General features: G+C 49.4%; 1 protein-coding gene across 7 annotated transcripts in view; it reads right to left on the bottom strand.

Moving 5' to 3' along the window:
- The window catches only part of RPS6KA2 (ribosomal protein S6 kinase A2), a 451,644-nt gene that overhangs the window by 329,778 nt on the left and 102,582 nt on the right, over window positions 1-19,284 (bottom strand). The window contains exon 1 of one of the 7 annotated variants that reach the window (XM_055269523.2): window positions 16,063-16,334. The exons of the other annotated variants lie outside the window; for them this stretch is intronic. Coding sequence (XP_055125498.2) covers window positions 16,063-16,113 — 51 coding nt within the window. The 5' untranslated portion in view covers window positions 16,114-16,334. Of the gene's footprint in view, window positions 1-16,062; window positions 16,335-19,284 lie in introns of those variants that run through there. 7 annotated transcript variants of the gene reach the window in all.

Genomic DNA, 19,284 nt, shown 5'->3' on the forward strand with positions numbered 1-19,284 from the left:
GTTTCTACCGTGAGTGCACAGAGCAGGCTGGGAGTCTGTTGGCTTCACTTGGTGGTTTTGCTCAGTGTCCAAGTCAGGCAACCTAACGAGTAGAGCAGGTATGGAAAAGATAGGAAAAGAGGGGCGTTGTGTGATTCAGGAATATCAGGTTAAGGGGACCCCACGGTCATTGAGACCAATCACCCTCTGCAAATCCCTCTGTCTGTGCCAATGCAGCCTCCACCTAAAAGTCTCCGGTGATGGGAGAGGCATCTCCATGTAGGAGCCACTCGATCTTTGAGAGTTCTGGATTTGAAAGAGCTAAGTGTGCACAGGGCTTGGCTCTGTGCAGCTTCCACTCGTGGTCCTGTGGTATCAGGAGGGTAGTTGGGACAAGCCCAACCCATTTCCGTAACACAGCCAAGTGTTGAAAAGCCTGCCTTCTTACTGTGTTCTTCCTGTCATGTGGATGACACCAGCACCTCCATTGTTTCCTACAGGGCCTGCTTTAAGTATTCATTAAATATTTATGGGACACCTACCAGGGCTGGGCCTGTGCTATGCGCACACACCAGTGCCCAGGACCCTGATGTCCCAGTGGGTGAGGAGCAGGTCCCTGAGCACTCTCTACGAACATGCTCTTCGTGGCTTCTTGTCCTTAGAAGACAGGATGTGGAGTGCACACAGTGACTGGGGTGTGGTCTGACCACCAGAGACACCTACCTCGTGGTAGCTTCTGCTGCACCCTGAGAAAGCATCTGGATTAAGTCTAGCACTGTTAAAAATTATGATTCAAAATGGACAAGCTGCCCAACTGCTTATTTTGAAAATAATGTTCAGCCTATTATCTGTTTACTAGTGACTGGGGGGCTCTCAGTACCTAAAAAACAGTTAAAATCTATAAAAGTAGCAGAAAGGAAAACAGACTCCTCAAAGACGGGCTGTGCAATTAATCCATGGAGAGCCTTTCTATCAGAAAAATGAAATTAGATTCCTATATTATTCCATATACAAAATCAAATTGAATATAAGAATTTAACATTAAGGAAAAACAACCCAGTCTTTATGTTCTTAAGTAGGAATAGGTTCTTTAAAAAATTCAAAATAAAAGTACAAAAATATTGAAAGTTAAAAACTTTCTTTCTGGCCAGGTACGGTGGCTCACGCCTGTAATCCCAGCACTTTGGGAGGCCAAGGTGGGCGGATCACGAGGTCAGGAGATCGAGACCATCCTGGCTAACAAGGTGAAACCCCGTCTCTACGAAAAATACAAAAAAAAATAGCCAGGCGTGGTGATGGGCGCCTGTAGTCCTAGCTACTGGGGAAGCTGAGGCAGGAGAAGGGCGTGAACCCAGGAGGCGGAGGTTGCAGTGAGCCGAGATCGCGCCACTGCACTCCAGCCTGGGCAACACAGCAAGACTCTGTCTAAAAAAAAAAAAAATAAACACTTTCTTCCTACAAAAGAACTCACACATAGACAAAGTTAAAGACAGCAAACTCTTTGAAGATGTTTGCAGCATTTGTGACAAAGGATTGATTTCCAGAATTTATAAAGACCATCAGCAAAAAGACAGTAACCCAATGGAAATATAAACCAAGGGTATGAGCTGGCAATTCACAAACAGGAAAACCAAACTGTCCAGGTAAATATTTGAACAGATACCCAGCCTCACCAGCAACAGGAAAATGCAGATGAATATAGTCCTTGCATTGCATGGGCAAAATGTTTGAAATATCTGAAAGCATCAAGGAGCCCCCCTCTGTTAACAGAACTCTCAATAGAGGGTAATTGGCAATACAAACTGGAAATGCACATATGTCTCGACACGACTCCATGCCTACATGCAGAACTGCCAGACACGTGCAGCAACGTTCAACAGCCCAGATGCGGAGGTAATGTGGGTGCCCATCCGAAGGGGTACAGATAAGCAAAATCAGTGACACCTGAAGGAGAAAAGGCAGCTCGCAGAAAAACATATACAGTATAATTCCATTGATGAGACTTAAACACACAAAACCTTTCTATGCACCGTTTATACACATTGTTTATGCATACATTGCTTATATGTAAAGACGTGGATAAGAAGGTTTATACACCGAATTCAAGAGTGGATGGCGTTGGTGGGAAAGGAAGGGGTGGTGGGTGCCACTGAGAGCTCTACAAAGGGAACGTCAGCTTTATTTTAACGTGACCTGAGGCACATGGACTAAATGTGATTCTGGCTCGGCAGGGACTCAAATGTGATATCTAAGTTTTGAGTGTCGAATGTCAAATCATCCTCTGCACTTTCCCATATTTAATTTCCTGCCACATCGAGAAAGGGAAAGCACAAAAATTAAATAAATATTAAACTGGCACTCAAGTGGATAATTTAACAGCCCCTAATTACAGACCAACTGATTGAATTAGGGTCATTAGCGCCCTGGTGTCCTTTAGTACTGTGCTGAGTGATCACCCACTGCTTATGTGTACCCTAAGCATGCAAGCCACGAGCAGTCATACCCAATGGGTGGCTCTTCACCAGCCCTCCAGGGCCCCGCCTTCAAGGGCCAAGAGTGAGGTTAACTGAAGGGACAGAAACCCCAGAAAATTGCTCTCCTGGGAGTTCCATCTGGGTGGCCCCATTTCCAGCATTCTTCTGCTCTCACCGTACCAGCCCTGACAGCTGCCTCAAGAAAGGCCAGGCCGGGCACAGTGGCTCGCGCCTGTAATCCCAGCACTTTGGGAGGCCGAGGCAGGCGGATCACCTGAGGTCGGGAGTTTAAGACCACCCTGGCCAACATGGTAAAAGCCCCGTCTCTACTAAAAACACAAAAATTAGCAAGGTATGGTGGTGGGCGCCTGTAATCCTAGCTACTCAGAAGGCTGAGGCAGGAGAATCGCTTGAATTTGAGAGGCGGCTGTTGCAGTGAGCCGAGCTGAGATCACACCACTGCACTCCAGCCTGGGTAACAGAGCGAGACGCCATCTCAAAAACAAAAAACAAAACAAAAAAAGACAGGCCAACAGCCCTGGGCCGAGTGCCATTAACACTGAAATAAATAGGGCCCCATCACTAACGCTGTGCACAGATTGTGTGCACAGGGCTTTTCAAACGTCTGTCCACACACAGGAGTGCTTGGACAAAGGCAGCTCAAGAAGAAGTCTCTTCAAGAAGAAATGCTGAATTCTCTGATTTCTCACAAAACCATTTATTGCTGAGGGAACCCTTGGTGTGGTATCCTCTCCGGTGTGGGTCTCAGAGTTGTGTCATAAGAGAGACACAGACCTATGATTCTAGTTAAAGGAGAAAATGCATTTGCATGGCAAAATGCAAAAAGTAATGCCAACCCCCAACCAAATCCATGAGGATTTCCCTTCTGCCTCCTCCTGACACAAACACGGGGAGCTGTGGCAGTTCTCCCTGCGGTGGCCACGGGAGGGGTGCTGTACTGCACCCTAGGTCATTCATCCACCTCTCATTCCTGCAGCATCCTTCCCAGCGACACCTTCCTCTTCTGTACTTCTCTCCACTGCACCTACCAACATGCCACACTGCATACTTTTTATTACTCATAATGTCTGCTCAGTGCATCATTTCATTAAGTCTTAGTTCCATGCTAGCAGGGATTTTTCATTATTTTGTTAACAGGTGAATGGGGCACTCTGTGTTCTGTCCGTGCCTGCAAAACACTGAGAAGCCAGACACACAAACAGGCCCCGTAGAATGGGAGCGTTCCCATCGTGGAGGCACAAGTCGCTCTGACTAATGGAGCTGAAATAATGCAAAATCACCCACCTACCAGAGAGCAGAATGCTTCCCAAGATATTTGTCACAGAGCTAGAAGACTGGTGTCAAAGCAGCTAGCGCACTTCCCCAAAGACACTCTGGTAACAAAAGAGGACAAGAATGGCCTGCTGCAACACACACACACACACACACTAGCGTTTATGTACTTGATTTCTGCATCTCTCTGGCAACTGGCCCAAGACCCTGGAGCCGAGGCCAGCTCCGTGGCCCCCACCAGCCAGCGTTAAACTTGCAAACTGTCACCCAAAACACGGTTCACAAAGGAAACTTCACAGCTCACTCTCCTTTTGAGGGTGGGCTATGAAAACTCACACTGCGGGACTTCAAACTCATGGTGCCCAGCACAGGCCAGGGCCCTGGTGCCATTCCCCCAGGAGGGGCTGGAGAACACTGCCCTCATGAACATGCCCACAGAACGCCCAGCAACCAGGCTGAAGAACAATCCCAAACCCAAGCACACCTCCAATTTCAGCGACTTTAGCCACGTCACAGCTTTTAATGAGTGTGTAACATGAAAGGCACAGTTGGGCAGATGCTTGAGGCCACACACACTTACACATCAGCAGAAAGTGCTGGTCCTTGGTTGCTATAACAACAGTGCCACCTAATCTACAAAGAGCTTGGAGGCCTCTCCACACCCCGGGGAGCTACCGCCGTCTCTTGTAACCCTTTGGTATATTGAGACATGCACACACTGACACGGGCATTTTAGGACATTTTTATGCCCCTGACTGTGCCATGCATCCTGCGAGAGGGATTCTCTGCCTTCTCCTCTTTAACTTTTCACCCATGGAACGTTAACAAACCAGGCACACGGCAGACAGGCCTTTGGCTGGTGGTCAGTGCACGGCACCATCCCTTAGCAGCGGAAACAGAGTGAGAAAATGAGAGGTCTGAATATTTTCCCTTTTAATCCAGCTTTTGGCACTTTCCGAAGATCTGTCTTTCCTGTCAACCACCGAATGCAGTGCTGGGGCCCTGAGCCATCCCTCTTGTGTCTCAAATTCATACCCTGAGCACCTGAGTATCCCCTAGGAAGTTCTGTCTCCCATAGACAGGGGTAAACACCCACCCATGCTAGTGTGGTCACTCCCTTCCATTCCACACAGCACTCTGCATTCATGAAATTCCATCCACCGACCTGGATTTTCCTTTTCAAAAAGTCTCTGAGGACAGCCAGCCCTGTGGATGCAGTGGCCTCCGGGGGCTGGTGGCAGGGTCCCTGGCTCTCCAACTGGGAGGCAAAGGCACCGGCCTCAGCCAGCGTGTGCCGGGGTCCCCCGTGCCCCTGGGCCATGCTGGCCTCGCTGCAGACCTGAGACGCCGCCCCGCGCCTGGGGAGTCCGAGGGGAATGGGAGCGTTGCTGCCAGCTGAGGCTTCTGGGGGTAGGCAGGGTGCCGGGGGCCTGCACTCCTTTCAAAACACAGGCTCTATGGCGACAGACTTAAGAAAAAACCGTGCTGGGCCTCAGCCCCCAGGGACTGCCTCGGAGGAGCCTGCGCTGCAGCAGGGCCCAGGCTGGAGAGCCGCGCACCCGTGCGGCAGGGCCCAGGCTGGAAAGTCCCGCACCCGTGCAGCAGGGCCCAGGCTGGAAAGTCCCGCATCCGTGCGGCAGGGCCCAGGCTGGAGAGCCGCGCACCCGTGCAGCAGGGCCCAGGCTGGAAAGTCCCGCACCCGTGCAGCAGGGCCCAGGCTGGTGAGCCGCGCACCCGTGCAGCAGGGCCCAGGCTGGAGAGTCTCGCACACGTGCAGCAGGGCCCACCCTGCGGGCCAGGCCCAGGCATCCCCGAGTGTCCTCCCGCGCTGCCCCTTCAGACCTCTGCGGCATCTGCTTGAGGGCAGGCCCCGGGAGAAGGGGAGATGACACCCGGGGGGCATGCAGGGCTGGGCTTGGCTCTGGATTTAAAGCTGCACTCCACGTCCCCGGCTCCCCAGCGGCGGTGGGGTCGGGAGCCTGCACCTGACTCCAGTTGAAGACGCTAGGAGGAGCACCCTCAGTAGTGGGCCCTCCCTAAAGCTTAGGGGGCCTGCGCCTTCCCCAGCTCTGGGAATGGAGTCTACTTCTGCCTGCCTTTCCTCATGGGTGTACTGGGCTGTATGAGTCAGCTCAGACTGCATAACAAATAACAGAGGCTCGTGGTTGAAACAGCAGACATTCACTTCTCACGGTTTTGGAGGCTGGAAGTAGAGATGAGGATGTTGGCAGGGTTGGCTTCTAGTGGGACCTTGCTTCTTGGCTTTGGAGACAGTGTCCTTCCCCCTGTCCTCATGTGGCCCCTTCTCTGTGTGTGTCTGTGTGTCTGTGTCCTAATTTTTTTTTTTTTTTTTTTTGAGACAGAGTTTTGCTCTTGTTGCCCAGACTGCAGTGCAGTGGTGCCATCTAGGCTCACTGCAACCTCTGCCTCTTGGGTTCAAGCGATTCCCCTGCCTCAGCCTCCTGAGTAGCTGGGATTTCAGGTGCGTGCCACCATGCCTGGCTAATTTTTGTATTTTTAGTGGAGATGGAGTTTCACCATGTTGGTCAAGCTGGTCTCGTACTCCTGACCTCAGGTGATCCACCTGCCTTGGCCTCCCAAAGTGTTGGGATTACAGGTGTGAGCCACTGCACCCGGCCCTAATCTCCTCTTATCATAAGGACACCAGTCAGATTGGACAAGGGCCCACCTTCAAGACCATTTTACCTTCATCACCTCTTTAAGGAACCTCCCTCCCAATACAGTCCCATTCTGGGGTCCTGGGCTTAGAGTTCCAACATACATTTGCGAGGGCACAGTTCAGGCCATAATAACAACAGAACCCCAAAGCCTGGGTTTCCACCCAATATTCACTCAGAGAACAAGAGGGTGTGACAACAGTGCCTGGGCACTGCAGCAAAAATGCTGAGAGCTGGCAGCTGCATGTGCAGCACTGTTCTATCTACCTCGGGTGTGTGAGGCGGAGGAGACTCTCAGGCCTGCCAAAACTCCCTAGTGTGTCATGGTTTAAAAATGATCTACCGAAACGTGGAGGTTAGAATCCATCGTCTCTACAACCGGTGACTCAGAAAATAGAGACTAATTTGGAAAAGAGCTGTCAGGCCCAACAGAATATTAATGGTGCTGCTGCGGTTGCCCAGTGAGGACACGAGGAACGAAACACAGAACGTCACTCGCTCACATCTGAGCCGGCGGCGCTGCTGTGAGTCTCTAAGAAGTATCCGTGTTGCAGCTACTGAGACACGCTTTTTCCTGCCCCAGTCACCTTCCGCCTCTACAAATGTCTTTAGGTGGTCCTTTCAGCAAAGATGCCAGTGGACAGCTGGGTGGCCAGTGCCTCGGGACACACACAGCCAGCTGGAGTATGCAGGCTCTCCCCAGAGCAGGCAAGGCCGTGTGACAAGAACACCGAGTTTTCCTCTGAGCTCCTGCACCCCTGCACCCACCAGTCATGTGACCGGATCCAAACTCACCTGTTGAGGCTAATTTCCCATTTCAGTATCTGGGATAAGGATACAGGAAAACTCAGCATGTGTTTTCCTCTTCTCACACAGTCAACTCAACACTGACACCATATGTTGGAGACCTATCAAAGTGTTTATCCTACTCTGTACTCTCAGGCAATACCACATTTCACCTGCAGTCTCCACAGTGCCCGGGGATTTCTCCCCAGTGGCAACCAGTCAGTTCTGCACAGACACCAGCAAGATGTCATCTAATTCAATTCAAATTCCGACGCTACCTACCTGGAGATAGCCTCAGATTCCATAAGTGGAGGACTCAGTCCCAGAAGACCACCCCTCACTTCACGTGCCAGTTGCAAGCCCCAGGTTGTGGCCTGTGCTTTTAACCAACTGGCTATAAATAGGGGTGCCTATAACACCCTCCTTGTCTTCAACTAATTTGCTAGAGCAGCTCACAGAACCCAGGGAACCACATTACTAAGGTTTGCTGGTTTGCTATAAAGGATATTACAGGACACAGGTGGGCAGCCAAATGGAGACGGACATGGGGTGAAGCATGGGGAAGGGTGTGGAGCTTCCATGCCCTCTGGACAGCACGACCCTGCAGGATCCTCCAGGTGTTCAGTAATCCAAAGCTCCCCAGCCCCAGTTCTTTTGGATTTTTATGGAGCCTCCATTACGTAGACGGGCTTGATCAAATCATTAGCCATTGGTGATAAGCTTGACCGTCAGCCCCTCTCCTCTTCCTGGGGGTTGGGAGTGGGGATGAAAGTCTCAACCTTCTAATCCTGCCTGTGGTCTCTGGGGTGACCAGCCCCCATCCTGAAGCTACCCAGGGGCCCTCAGCTACCAGTCATCCCATTCGTGTACAAAGGACACTCATCACTTCGCCGATTCCAAGGGGTTCAGGAGCTGTATATCAGGAAATGGGAAGAAAGAGCACATATATGTATTTTGGTATCACAGATACCAAAAGCTGGGACACTGCCTGCCTCACGGATTGTCAGGAGCACTCAACCATAATGGAAGAATGGCCAGTTGGAAGACACCTTCGAGGCTGTCTATTTCAAACTTTTGCACACCGACAATGTTCCACAGCATCCTTCACAAACACACATCCGCATGTCTTAGCGACGCAAGCCCCACTCACAGATTTCCAGCTTTGCGCAGCTGTGTGTGGCCTCTCCTCCTCCTCCCAAATCTTCCTTCCCCCTGTTCCACCACACAGACTAAGGCAGGAGGCTGGGCAGGGGGAAGGGGGATACTGAGTGAGGAAAACAGAGAGGGCGGTGGAGGTGGCCACACAGTCAGCATCGGAAGCAGAGCTGGAATGTCCCTTCTGAGTCCAGCCTGGCTTGAGTCAGCGGGGAGGGGCAGGGAGGAGGGGGCCTTCCAGGGAGAAGGCAGGGCCCGCAGCAAGTGCCCCTGAGGTGCCCATGCCAAGAAGTTGGCTTCCTGGAGCCCCGCTCTGTGCTACTGTGAAGGGCGGTTCCACCCGCCTAGGTTTTGTTAGTTCTGTGAGCCACACAGGATTGGCGTGCACTGCAGTGCTGCAGAGACATCGGGTGTGCTCCCTTCCTGTGTCCTCAGCTTCTCCCCTGGGTGGGTGCTCACCAGCCCAGGGCCCCACCCCAACCCTCGAGGTCCCTGGGATTCCCTGAGTTCTCACTAGCCTTGGAGGCCCCGAGTCACCCCACACAGTGCACGCACATCTGTGACACACTCCTCCCACACAGTCTCCCTCAGCCCCTCTTGACCCTCCTCCTCCTCAGACACACGGCTTTCCAGGGCCTGTACTTGTCAATCCCCAGACATCCCTGGCTGCTTCCTACATGCCCAGGCTCTGCGCTTGCTGGCCCAGGAACCGCCCTCCGTGCCTCTTCTGACCGTCACAATGGGGGTTTCTGCATCTGTGCTGTCTCCCCTTCTACTGTGGCTGAGGACTGCAGGTGCCACCTGAGCCCGAGCTCCTTGAGCATCCCTTGTGCCTAGAACATGCCAGGCACGCAGCACAGATGAGTGTCATTGGTCTGGGACGTTGCCACGGAAGTCTCCAGCCCTCATGCATGAGAAAGAGAAGAGTGACAAGGACCATACTGAGGAGGTCAGGAACTCTGGCTGAGAGTTAGCCTGAAGCAAGGGAATTGGGAAATTCTCCAAATCCAAGCTCCGCTCCTTGGAGTCATTTAGAAACTGGCCGGGGGCTGAGACATCCCTCTTGCTGCATAGACTGTGATCATATTCAGGAGGAAAAGCACAACTCTCTGAGGGGGCAAGTTCTATTTGCCTAAACAGAGGTGAGGCCGCTGACACTCTAGAAAGTGTGAAGTGTGCTTTTGTGACCGAAGCTGGCCTCTGCATCCCCTAACTCAGCATCTCACAAAGTTTATAACCCTCACGCAGTGCCCCCGAGCTGCAGGTGACGGCTGGCCTCCCGGTTCAGCAGTGAAATAGTGCTGTGAGATCTTACAGCATTGAGATCTTACAGCATTACTTCCGCAAGTCAGCTGGAAGTTTTGCCAGCCCCGTGCTCCTTCCTGAAACCTCAAAAAGCCTGCTTCCAAGCCGCCTGCTTGTTCTTCCCAAGGTGGAGGCAAGACCAGCGCCCTCTGGCCAGGCGCGTTCAGGAAGGGGCAGAGATTACACAAGAATTCAGATGAGTTCCAGGGAACGCAGCTGCCGGGGTCCCGTCAAATGTACAGTCACAGGAGGGCTTCCCCTGAGTTGGCCCTGAGTCAGCCAGCTGGGCTCTGGTCTGCTCTGCAGCAGGAGGCAGCTGAGCAGAGCCTGTAACCCCTCAGGGGAGGCAAAGCTGCACCGCAGGGCGTGGAGGAGGTGCAGGCCGGCCAGCCCAAGACAGATAACAGATGGCAACAGGGGCTTGGGGCTTGGTTTCTCTGCTGGCCTAGGTGTCTGGAACGGCTGGGCTGCCATTGGAGCCGTGGAAAGAGGGGTCCCAGTGTCTGAGCTTGGAATCAAGGTATTCGCAAATTTTCTGCTCGAAGCCCCACAAGTTGCCATTTTCCACCACAGCCAGTTGGATCGGACTTTGCCCCATTCGCATCCTGGTGAAGTCCAATAGTTAGCCGATTTGGGGATTCTATGCAAAGCCAAACAGTGGCACAGACTCTAGGAAATCTACAGAATGAACAGAACATGTCTTCATGACGATTCAAGGTCAGGCCCTGTGGAGCAAGGACAGCATGGAGCTCAGAGGCCAGAATCCGTGGAGCTCAGAGGCCAGAATCCGTGGAGCACAGAAGCCAGAATCCATGGAGCACGGAGGCCAGAATCCATGGAGCTCAGAGGCCAGACTCCTTGGAGAAAGGGGCCCCAGAAGACAAAGGGACCAGCACAGGCCAGCCGAGGAGTACCTGAGACCTCAAAGGCGACACCAGGTCCATTTGTACCTGGGTATCCTGGGTATTCAATGCCTCATGTGCATTTGTTAGAAGTTAGATAAAATCAATGCTTATTATTTTAAATAAAGACATTGTTTCTAACTATTTTAATCATTAATAACCTGTGACCTTCCAGATGGGCCAGCCTAGCAAATTGGGCGGTATAGCCACAACCTGGGTCCTCTATGATATGATGAAGACATCACACAGAGTAAACAGCCTCTGAAACATAGGTCTGTGAAGCGCATCCACAGTCACCGAAGAGTAAGACCAGAGTACACTTCCTTTACCAACCTCAGCTTCACATTCAAGAGCGAGGGGACACACCGAAGTCTAGAGAGGTAATTTAGAATAAATGGAAAGAGAAACCTTAAGAGACAGAAAGGCAGAGAGAGATTTTTCAAAATCTTATTTTATAATTAGTAAAAATATAGGAATATAGTCACTTCAAAAGGTGACATTAGCTAAGAACATTAATGGGTTATTAAATATTTAATTTAATTCAAAGATGATAGACCCATAATGATGATTAAGGTTATTATAGAAGAGGATGATTCTTGGTGTTAGAGGTCATTTACTCAAACCCTTGTGTTTTAAAAGAAAGAAAGACTGAGACTAACAGAGCTAACTGATTTCTCTCAAAGGCAAAGCACGGATCAGAACCTGGTTCTCCCACCTGCTGTCCCCACACCATTTTGTGTAGTTATTAGCCTCTCCCTCTGACTCTTCCCATAGTTTTGTGCTTGTTGTTGCTGGTTTCCTGGTAAAATCTGCATCAAGTAGATGGATTCTTGGGGTAATGGTGGCCCACTCCCTAACCACTGTTTTAAGCCTTGTATACTCTGCTGAGTAGGTAAATATTTTTGTCCCCTAACTCTGCACCTGGATTTATTTGCTGTGAAACACAGGGCCCATTCCTATCGACTATAAGCAATTTATTCTGTGGGCTTAGTTACTGCAGAGGGCAGAAACAAGATACCACTCCCTTTATGTGGCATTAAAAACAAACTCCTCTTTGCCGGTGACCCTGTTTCTATAGGAAGTGTGTGGTTTACTTAGAGCAAAGGGGCTGGCTGTCCTGCCAGACTGAAGCCAGATGTAGGGCTCCATCTATCTTGTTCATGGTTTCACCCCAGTCCCCAGCTGGTATAATCGAAGCACCCAATGAAGAAGAATCTACACAAGGGAAGAACAGTCCTCCTCAGGCTGAACAAGGAGACGCCACCTCTGCTTATACAGCAGCACATAACTGACTTTCTCTGTCCATTCTTCACTAAACTCCTTAAAAATAAAATTTTAGTTATAACTTCAGAAAATTAACCTCTGTAAAGAATCAATAATATACTTTAAAACATGTGTAATGCTGTTGGAATTTTTTTCTTGTCTTAAACACAAAATGTCCTGTATTTATATAAAAATCACTGTGTTGACCTTTTTACATGTTCTTCCACAGCTATCTATTAATACTATGACATCATATTGTAAAAACAAACACACACAGCAACTCAGATGCGTTTGATAATAAAATCGCACAGCAGTTTAAAAATTCATCCACAGGGACATAGAGTTAACTGTTGTTATTATGAAGGTTTGTCACCTCCCTACAAACGCATCCTGACTGTTACTTAGATTGTGTTAATGTGTTGTGTTATTATAATAAAGCCTTTATTGCTACACTTATTGTGGTTGTTAAACAGTCATTAGCAACTATGAAACTGGGAAAATGCACTGAGCTGCGTTGCCCATGAGCTATCACGGTTCATAATGAAAACAGATCAAGAGCTCTGGGACCCTCTACAAGAAGATACCCACTTCCCCGAGATGTCAAGAGAGACGACTGTCAGAAACGTACTAACCCAACACAAGCATGATGAGGAACCCAAATTCTGGGAAATGCCCTTGGCCATGCTTGAACTTGATCTGTAGTGCTCTCTTGTGCTGTCCGTCTTCCCATGAGAATCCAGCCCCGAGCCCCAGCCACACAAGACCTCAGTCTGCCTGAGGCCCAAGGTGCATGCGGTGATGACTAGGCCTGGGACCGCCTCAGTGCCTGGAATGGTTTCTCAGACACAATTCTCGTCTATTTTTGCATTTCCCACATCACGTATGTTGGAAGAATCTTGAATAAACAAAAGCTACCAGTTTTAAAAACAACTGACAGTGTTTTAAAACTTAGACTCTATTATTATTCAGGTGTGGCAGGGCAACAGGTCAGGAGACAACTGTCAGCGAAAAGAGAGTTTGTTACTCACAGAGCCCAACAGAGGGGGCCAAGCCCTGGGGACCACTCAGGGATGCACTGAGCCTGTCTGGAGGCAGAGGGGTGCAGGGTTGCCTGGGCAGGGGCCTTTCACGTGGCTTCCGGGGAAGGAACAGGTGAGCCAGGGTGAGCCTGCATGGGACTGGCTGGAATGGGCAGTTCCCGTGGGCGCTGCTGCACGGGGCGTTGCCCTCGCTGGCTGGTAGGATGAGGGCAGGAAGATGTGGCCCAGAGCATGAGAGTACATAAAGAAGGTGGTGGGGGTGGGATCTGGATTGGTCGGTTTGCATTTGAAAAGTGGGCTCCTGGGTGAGTTGCCTGCTGTGTCTGGGAATTAGAAACCCCGGGGGAGCAGCCACTCCAGGGCCAGCAAGCCTCCCCCTGCTCCCTGCCAATGTCAAAGCATCAGATGCAGAAAATGACAAGGCCCGGTTAGTGTAGACGGGTAGAGGTCCCTTTCCCAGTTCTCAGGCTGGTGTGCTGCACCCTCCCAATGCCATGTTTGACCATTGTGGTCTCAGGGAAGGGCGCTGAGATGGGGTCCAGGGCGGCAGGTTCAGGCCCTGCCCTGTCACTGACTCGCCACCGGGTGAACTTGGGTCAGGAATCTCAACTCTCGGCCTCAGCCTCCTCGTGTGTGAAATGAAGGGGTTGGGCTGTGTGATTTCAACGACCCCTTCCAGCTTCCAGATTGCATGAGCCCCTCCTTGTAACCTGGAGCACAGAAAATCTATGATCTTGTGCTTGTCAAGGAGCCCAGACCCAGGGCCACTGAATTCCAACAAATGTATGATTCCCTCAGCCAAAGCCGCGAAGGGCGGCCCGGAGGTTTGCAGCCACGCATACTTCTAGGTGGCCTCAGATGGCCCCTGGGGCGAAGGCAGATCTTCCGAGGGCAGCTTGCTGGCTTCTGCAGTGTGGATTCATGGTAGGAGTGCTTGCTCTGCTTTCTGTTTTAGACTTACTGCCCCAGCCTACAACCCCGGGCATGGCAAAAACCTTATGAAGAGATGCATTGCACCTCCTAGATGGATACTGTTCAGGGTGTTCACTCCTTTATACGGTGGCCTCTCTAGGAGGACCAGCAGGAGATGTTTCTCGCAGGGCTCGGAACAGAAAGAGATGTGTTTACCTACACAATTGGGGTTTATTTATTTATTCATTTTGCTTGTTTTGTTTTTATGTTTCCAGTCTGCCCTACTGTGCTCCACTCCTTGAGAATCCAGCAATCTCAGAGTCACACCCAGGCCCACCTTCTGCAGGGCTGGGGGTCCTTTCGACATGCACCATGGCTGCTGTGCTCGGGCCCAGCTTCCTACCACTCCTCCTCCTCCTTTCCTTCACCTAAACAGACACACTTACTGATTGGCTTAGCCAGTTTACTGACATCTTTTGGACATAAGATGGGGTGTCAGTAAGGAAATACCCCCACTGATGTGACTTTATTTAAATCAAAGCAAACAACTGAATGAGAAGCTGATGTCGAGATGTAACAGACTCAGGGCTGAGCTGGGTAAAGAGCTGGCATTCACACCTAGAGACCTGTCTGTGCTTGTCACGTGTGGATAAGCCACTTGTTTTCTTTACGCTCAGTTTTCTTAATTCCAAAAGTTGAAGTAAACAACTTTCATTCACCTTATATAATTATTTAAAATAGTATTATTCCAGGAGTAATTTCAAAATAAAATATAAATATTTCTTAAAATTATATTTTGTGGCCGAGGCGGGTGGATCACGAGGTCAGGAGATCGAGACCATCCTGGCTAACATGGTGAAACTCTGTCTCTACTAATAATACAAAAAATTAGCCGGGCGTGGTGGCTGGGGTCTGTAGTCCCAACTACTCGGGAGGTTGAGGCAGGAAAATGGCATGAACCCAGGAGGCAGAGCTTGCAGTGAGCCGAGATCATGCCACTGCACTCCAGCCTGGGCAACAGAGTGAGACTCCGTCTCAAAAAAAAAAAAAAAAAAAAAAAATGTGCACACGTTGGAAAGTCACAGATTTTCTTTCAAAATAATGTTATACCCGTGGGTCTGTCAGTGATTTCTAGAACACTGTATTTCATATTTTTTCTTTTTAAAAAGAATTACATGAGATACACTTAACAGCAATTTCTCAACAGATTGTAGGAGCAATTAGCATGACCTGGTTTGGATTCTAATCTGATGCACTGTGATTACATGTGATTATAAACATGTTTGGGTTAACTCACTTAAAAATGGGCAATCTCAGCTGGGTGCGGTGGCTCACACCTGTAATCCCACCTCTTTGGCAGGCCAAGGTGGGTGGATCACCTGAGGTCAGGAGTTCGAGACCAACCTGACCAACATGGAGAAACCCTGTCTCTACTAAAAACACAAAATTAGCCGGGCATGGTGGTGCATGCCTGTAATCCCAGCTAATTAGGGGGCTGAGGCAGGAGAATTGCTTGAACCTGGGAGGCAGAGGTTGTGGTGAGCCGAGATGCGCCACTGCACTCCAGCCTAGGCAACAAGAGCGAAACTCCGTCTCAAAAAATAAAATAAAATAAAACTAAATACTAAAATAAAATGGGCAACCTCAACGGTGGGAGGAATGAAGAGCGTTTAATGGGAACAGAGCTTCAGTTTGGGATGATGAAAACGTCGTGGAGATGGCGGTGGTGGTGGCTGCCCAATGTGAATGTACTTAATGCCTCTGAACTGTGCACTTAAAAACGGTTAAAACCGAAAAATCTTATGCACATTTCACCATCACATAAAAAAAAAGCAGAAACAATTTTTTAAAGGGCAAATTGCCAGCTCTTGAAGAGTTGGTTCTCTTCACCCGAAACTTCACCTTTTAGTAACAGTAAAAATAAACGTCAGCTTTGTCATATTTTCTCCCCTTTGCTTCTGCACTTGCAGAAAAATTACGGACACCGTTCCCCTCAGTTGTGAAAATACACTTGGGAACAGAAACATTAAGTTTTCTTGGGCTCAAACACACCCTCAAACACAAGATAAATTAAAAACAAGGCAAACTTCAGCCAGACCTGAGGACCTGTTGTTGGCACTGCTCCGAGACCTGTGTTCACGATCTGTGCGATTCCACTCCGCCCAGAAAACAGCTGCCCCTGGCTGCCCGAGCTCTGTCACACCCGTGACTTCCCAGCAGTAAATAAAAACTGCCAAGCTCCCTGGGACCCCATTTCCCGCGAGCCCTCCCTTACCTTTCTGAGGAACAGTCTCTGCAGCTTCTTGTGTGGCAGCCTGATCATCATGATGCGCTCCCCAGGGCCCGGGGGCCGGGCTCCCCTTGCCGTCCAGCCATTCTGCCAGGGCAGCCGCCACTCCTTTTATCACTTCCTGGGCTGCTGTGCCCGCCCTCGTCACCAGGCATTCACCCTGCACACCTCCTCTTCCCTCCCCTCACCCCTCTCCAGGCAGCCACAGATTCCCAAGCCAGGAGTCCTGCCCCTCATAGGCACCAGCTGTGAGTTGAAAATGCTCTGGCTGCAGACAAAACCCCTGCTTTGCAAACTCAGAAGCAAAGGAGAGAAGCTGAGAAAACCTCAGCCCCGAGGCTGGCCATCTCCTCTGATGCGAATGCGAAGTTACTCATGCTGCTCTGAATCCCAGTAGGCTGGAACACAACATCTGGCAGAAGCCAGCAAAGCAGAAGCATCACTTAGAGGCAATCAAATGTCAGAAACCATCAAAGACACTCTGAGGGGCAGGCCTGAGGTCCTCCTCAATGCACACCTGCCCACCTGCCCATAGCCAGGCTGGCAACGTGCCTTAGCAGTGCATGAAAAGACACTTCGGTCCTTCTCTGTGTCATTTAAACTGAAAGGAGGAGGCAGTGGTAGGAGGAAGATAAATGAAAATGGTTGCTTATTTCTTTAGGTGGCGCTGGGTCAATGAATGCACACCAAGGGTGCGAGGATGGCATCTCCCTGTATTATCCCTCCAGATGATGCCTCCGCCGCAGAGACACAGGCACATGCACGTGCACGCACATTCTCTCTACAACCTTTTCCCGGGCTAACTCGGAATATGTCCTCTCTGGCTAACATAAACATTTGCTTTGTTTTCCTGATCAAAACGGAATTCCCACGTTTCCAGAACATCAGCCCCTTTGTTGCTTTCGCTTGCGATGGAGCCCTGCCTTGCTTCCGCCAGAAGCGTCCAGGGCTCTGTGTGATTGGCAGCTGCTGAGTGCAGGTTCAGAGTCAGACCCAGGACACTGGTGGAGTTTCCTTTGTTTACTGGTATAGCTTCTTGTTAATACATAAATAGCCTTCTCCTCTGAAAACCTACAGATGCGACAGAAGAGACCTACCAACTGACAATCGCCTTTGAGGTGACAGACAATAGAGGCCACAGCTAAGGATGCAGGTGTGGAAATAAACAGATATAAAAGCATAGGACATGAAAAGAAGGAAGCAAAGGCAAAGAGGAAATTTAAGACTGAAATGGATAGGAATGACCTTGATTTAGGGCAATGCAGTGTTAAAAGATGGGGCCCTGTCCACCCCTTCCTTACTGCAAGACATTGAGATAGAGAATATTTCCTTCCCAATCAGCCAGAAATAGTTGAAGTGCAATTGTCCTTTCTCCAGCGGTTGCTATTTCAGGAAACGGGTTCTACCAAAACAACTTTTCACCTATTTCGTGGCTTCCAGAGCACACATGGCGTATGTTCTTTCCCTTGAATGCAGAGCTGATTAAAACTCATTTATCCCAGGTCAATGCTGCATTCGTGTGTGTGCGTGTGTGTGCGTGTGTGTGCGCGTGTGCATGTGTGTGCCTGTGTGTGTGCAGGTGTGTGTGGTCTACGCAGATACATACATACTTCAGGTAAATAACAACTGAAAGGAGCTTTGGTCAGTCCTTCTGAGGGACTTTCTAAGGGATCATTTTTATTAACCCTGCTTTCCACTATAGGAACTTTATTAAGAACTTATAATGTAACATTTTTAGAAACACATGCCACACATCTGCCATTATAGACACATTTTTTTCTATTCTGAAGCCGTTGGCAAATATTAATTCTAAGCAGAACGGTCACACTTCTGAGCTGTTACTTTGAGAATAGAGCACTGTTTGTTCACAGGCCAAGTTATGGCAACAGAAGAAAATGCCTCTGTCTTCCAAAATTTCTCAATTACCTTTTGCTACTTTTGCTGGCCCAAAATTATAACAACGGGGAGATTAATAGAAAATAAGGCTCTTTCTAGTCTCATCAAATTTCGTTTGCATGATTTTATTTGGGTCTCAGCGCTGCTGGTGTGTTTCAGCCTTGACTTCTCTCTGTCAAATCATCAGGAGCTTTAAAACAATCCCAGTTCTATTTCTTTTCCCTAAAATACATCCACATCCACATTCTACCCTTTGAAAATGCTGGAATCTTAAAATACATGTGCAGCCTTTCACAGAAATAGGCCCTCCTGCTTCCTGGAAACACACTGCTGGCGTCTTCTCACACCGTCTACCGCTGGCTGCAGCCTCAGCTCCTGCAGAAGACACAGCCAAGCCCAGTCCGTATCTTCACCCAGTGGTCAACGCAGCGCCGTTCCCACCATTGTACAGAGAGGTTTGTGCTTTGTGAAGCCCTACTGCAGGGGATTTCTGAGTGTCGAAGGAGGACAATATAAAATATTGTCCTGAAAACTTAACTCTGTGGTCCTTCATAAATACTTTGTTTTAATTTAAAAATATGTAGTATTCAGGCTTGATTGAGATTTAGAAATTTTTACTAAATTTTTGTTTGAGGGTGTGGTGTTGGGGCCCCGGTATTGTTTCAAATACACAGGAATAAAAACAGAAGGTTTCTTTTTGCTATCCGTACCCTATTCAATCGGTTGGCAAAGATGCATAGCTCATGTAGGGCAATGTTCCCAGCTTAGGCAAAGCAGGGGCACCTGGGGAATGGCGATTTGGAGAGAGGAAAGTGGACTCGTTTTGGTGAACAAATATTTCCTTACGTAATTTTGCACACAGAGTAAAATTAAAAGGCTTCTTAAGAAATTGTGTTTACAATTGTGTAAACATCTTCTTTTAAGGATATATTGAGCTGGTCTAATCCCCAAAGGAAAAATACCCGAGTCAAACAAGGAATCGAACTACATCGAAGACGAACTCACCAAAATGATCTACTGAATGTCAGGGTGATAAGATCATCACACAGAGTACGTGGGCACCGCCCCCGCCCCCATCGCGGTCTGGTTTGAGACTGTGAGGACTCCAGGTTGATTCTATCATTCCCAGGAAACTAGCACAGGTTAGATTAGTGCAAGCCATGGGAAAGCTTGAAAACGGCTCGGCCAAAAATGCTCCTCTTTCTTGCACCACATATTTTGCTGGAATCGCTTAAAATAGCCTGCTCACTGGCAATCCCTCTTCCCATTTCCAGCCTGACGGCGACGTGCATGGATACTGAATTGGGAAAG

This window comes from Symphalangus syndactylus, chromosome 2 (assembly GCF_028878055.3).
Source record: "Symphalangus syndactylus isolate Jambi chromosome 2, NHGRI_mSymSyn1-v2.1_pri, whole genome shotgun sequence".
Taxonomy (NCBI): Eukaryota; Metazoa; Chordata; class Mammalia; order Primates; family Hylobatidae; genus Symphalangus; species Symphalangus syndactylus.